The 3,303-nt window shown below is 35.2% G+C and overlaps 1 protein-coding gene across 1 annotated transcript; it reads left to right on the top strand.

The window, feature by feature from the left end:
* Window positions 181-2,725, top strand: LOC107616560 (cytochrome P450 CYP73A100). Its single transcript, XM_016318510.2, has 2 exons — window positions 181-1,142; window positions 1,789-2,725. Exons 1-2 carry the CDS (start codon window positions 268-270, stop codon window positions 2,519-2,521), a joined length of 1,608 nt encoding a protein of 535 aa, XP_016173996.1. The 5' UTR covers window positions 181-267; the 3' UTR covers window positions 2,522-2,725.

Below are 3,303 nucleotides of genomic sequence, written 5' to 3'. Positions count from 1 at the left end.
AGCTCAATCATTTCGGTTGTATACTTCGTCTGAACTCGTTCACCATATATACATATTTGACTTCACCTATCACATTTCGAAATTAATCTTCCTACCTTGGTTTGAAATACCAATGAATCTAGCCCATGGATTCAATCACAAACTGTGGGGAATTCCTATATATATATATATAAGCTTACTCTCAATATCTTCTAACCAACCCACTCATATACATATAGTAGTTCATTCCTAGCCTTAATTATTCTTTTGCACACAAAAAATTTAAACATGGGACTTCAACTCAAGAAACCAGTCTTTTACACTAGTATTATTACACTAGCACTTACCTTAATTACAAAACTCTTGTGTTGTCAACTTTCTATTCCTTTCCCTTCCTCAAATTTCGTTGTTGCTATTGCCACTCTTGTGTTTACGTTGTTCCTATATTTGAACAAGAACTCTTCTACCACACTCCCTCCAGGGCCTCTCTCTGTTCCTATATTTGGAAATTGGTTACAAGTTGGCAATGATCTCAACCACCGTCTTCTAGCTTCATACTCACAACACTATGGCCCCGTTTTCCTTCTCAAACTTGGTTCCAAGAACTTGGTTGTGGTATCTGATCCAGAACTTGCCACCCAAGTCCTCCACTCACAAGGTGTTGAATTCGGCTCTCGCCCTCGAAACGTTGTGTTTGATATCTTCACTGGCAATGGACAAGACATGGTGTTCACTGTTTATGGTGATCATTGGCGCAAGATGCGTAGGATAATGACCCTGCCATTTTTCACCAACAAGGTTGTCCATAACTACAGCAACATGTGGGAAGAAGAGATGGATTTGGTGGTGCATGATCTCAATGGCAATGTTGAGAAAGTGAGGAGCGAAGGGATAGTTATCAGAAGGAGGCTTCAGCTGATGCTGTATAACATCATGTATAGAATGATGTTTGATGCAAAGTTTGAGTCTCAAGAGGACCCTTTGTTCATTCAGGCTACCAAGTTTAACTCTGAGAGAAGCCGTTTGGCACAGAGCTTTGAGTACAACTATGGAGATTTTATACCTCTGCTTAGACCCTTCTTGAGGGGCTACCTCAACAAGTGCAAGGACTTGCAAACTAGGAGGTTGGCATTTTTCAACAACTATTACATTGAGAAAAGGAGGTAAGAAAGTAAAATAAATCTTTGATTTTACATTTAATTTCCATTTGTAACAAATGGTATTCAACATTCATTCATTCAACTTAAATTTTGTATTCAGAATTGGGACCTAAATTTTATGTTTTATATACCTTAATTCTATAAGGTATTGTTTGTTTTGAGGTATTGAGACAGAGACTTAGTATCATGTTTGTTGGTCTAAAGATTGGTACTAAAATTTCTGTTTCTGTCCCTAAAATTTCAGTATTTCAGTACCTCCAAAAAGTAGGGACACAGGGGACTAAAATTTTTAGAGATGGAAACTGAAACTTTAATAACATTTTATACCTAAAATATTCTCATTTCAATTAATTAATTCCAATTTTACTCTTTTGTACAAATTAAATTAGAATTTCATTCTTGTTTTAATTTCTGTATCTCACTTTGCACCAAACAGAATATTAAAATTTATTTCAATCTCTGTTTCTTAGTCTCTGTCTCAGTCTTTTCGTCTCTGTCTCTCCACCAAACGCTACCTAACAGAACAAATGAATAATTTAACTGTCATTAACTGCCTAACTAAAGGAGAGTTATTTAACAATTAATAATACTATCCAGATTAAAATGGACCAAATATAAAATTGTAACACCTATGTGACTTACTGTACAGAAATATAATGGCTGCTAATGGAGAAAAGCACAAGATAAGCTGTGCAATTGATCACATCATAGATGCTGAGATGAAGGGAGAAATAAGTGAAGAGAATGTGCTTTACATTGTAGAGAACATAAATGTTGCAGCAATAGAGACAACACTGTGGTCAATAGAATGGGCAATAGCAGAGTTGGTGAACCATCCAGAAGTCCAAAGAAAGATTCGTGATGAGATATCCAAAGTGCTTAAAGACCAAACAGTTACAGAATCTAACCTGCATGAACTGCCATATCTACAAGCCACAGTGAAAGAGACACTAAGAATTCACACACCAATTCCTCTACTTGTGCCACACATGAACCTTGAGGAAGCAAATCTAGGAGGGTACAAGATTCCAAAGGAGTCCAAGGTGGTAGTGAATGCATGGTGGCTTGCAAATAACCCTGCATGGTGGAAGAACCCTCAAGAGTTTAGGCCAGAGAGGTTCTTGGAAGAGGAGAGTGAGACAGAAGCAGTGGCTGGAGGGAAGGTTGATTTCAGGTTCTTGCCATTTGGTGTTGGAAGGAGGAGTTGCCCTGGGATCATTCTTGCAATGCCAATTCTGGCTTTGATCATTGCAAAGTTGGTAACAAACTTTGACATGAAACCTCCAAATGGATCAAACAAGATTAATGTCACTGAAAAAGGAGGCCAATTCAGCTTGCACATTGCTAACCATTCCACTGTTTCTTTTCATCCAATTAATTAGCAAATTATTTTCCTCTTGTCAACTTCAAAATCAAATTGTATTTCCTTGTTTGTTTGCTTCTTCTTTCTCAATTATTCTGTGTAATGTGTCACATCACCTTGTCTTATAAAATTCATAAGTGTACCAAAATTACTAGGTTATATTTACGGGGAAGGTGTTTTTCAACGAAGAATAAAAAAAAAAAAAGACATAATGTAGTATGCATATTTTTCTCAAAATTTTAATTATAATTTTTACTCTTCTATACACCAAATTTTATAAAATTTTTACTTTAATTTATGTTATGTATGTGATGATGATTATATAAATTTTAAAATTTAATTTTATTTATTAAATTTTAATAATTATAGAGACGAACAAGACAGATACCCGCAGGACGGATTCAACGTTTTACTATTCACGAGTGGAAGCAGGACAGATTATATACGAGTTATTGCACGACAGAACGGAGTTGAATAAAGCAAAAACCCGTCCGTTGCCATCCCTACCTGAAGACAAGATGCATATTAGTGATTGTTACGAATTACGATAGAGGCCAAACTGCCCACTGAACCCATCTCTCCGATCTAGGCTGAGTGATCCACTCACGTTCGCTTATATTTTGCACTTTTATTTGAGCTTAAGGATTTTTTTTTTCAAATATAATATTTATATTAAATCATTTAATCAAATATATTATTTAACATTTTCAATCATCATATTTATATAAAGATTATTCTAACAATGTTTGTCTGAGTAGTTTCTTTATTATATCCAATATTTCAGAAATAATTCATATGTTT

The sequence above is a fragment of the Arachis ipaensis genome, chromosome B09 (genome assembly GCF_000816755.2).
Source record: "Arachis ipaensis cultivar K30076 chromosome B09, Araip1.1, whole genome shotgun sequence".
NCBI lineage: Eukaryota > Viridiplantae > Streptophyta > Magnoliopsida > Fabales > Fabaceae > Arachis > Arachis ipaensis.
This window is presented reverse-complemented; position numbering and strand designations above follow the sequence as displayed.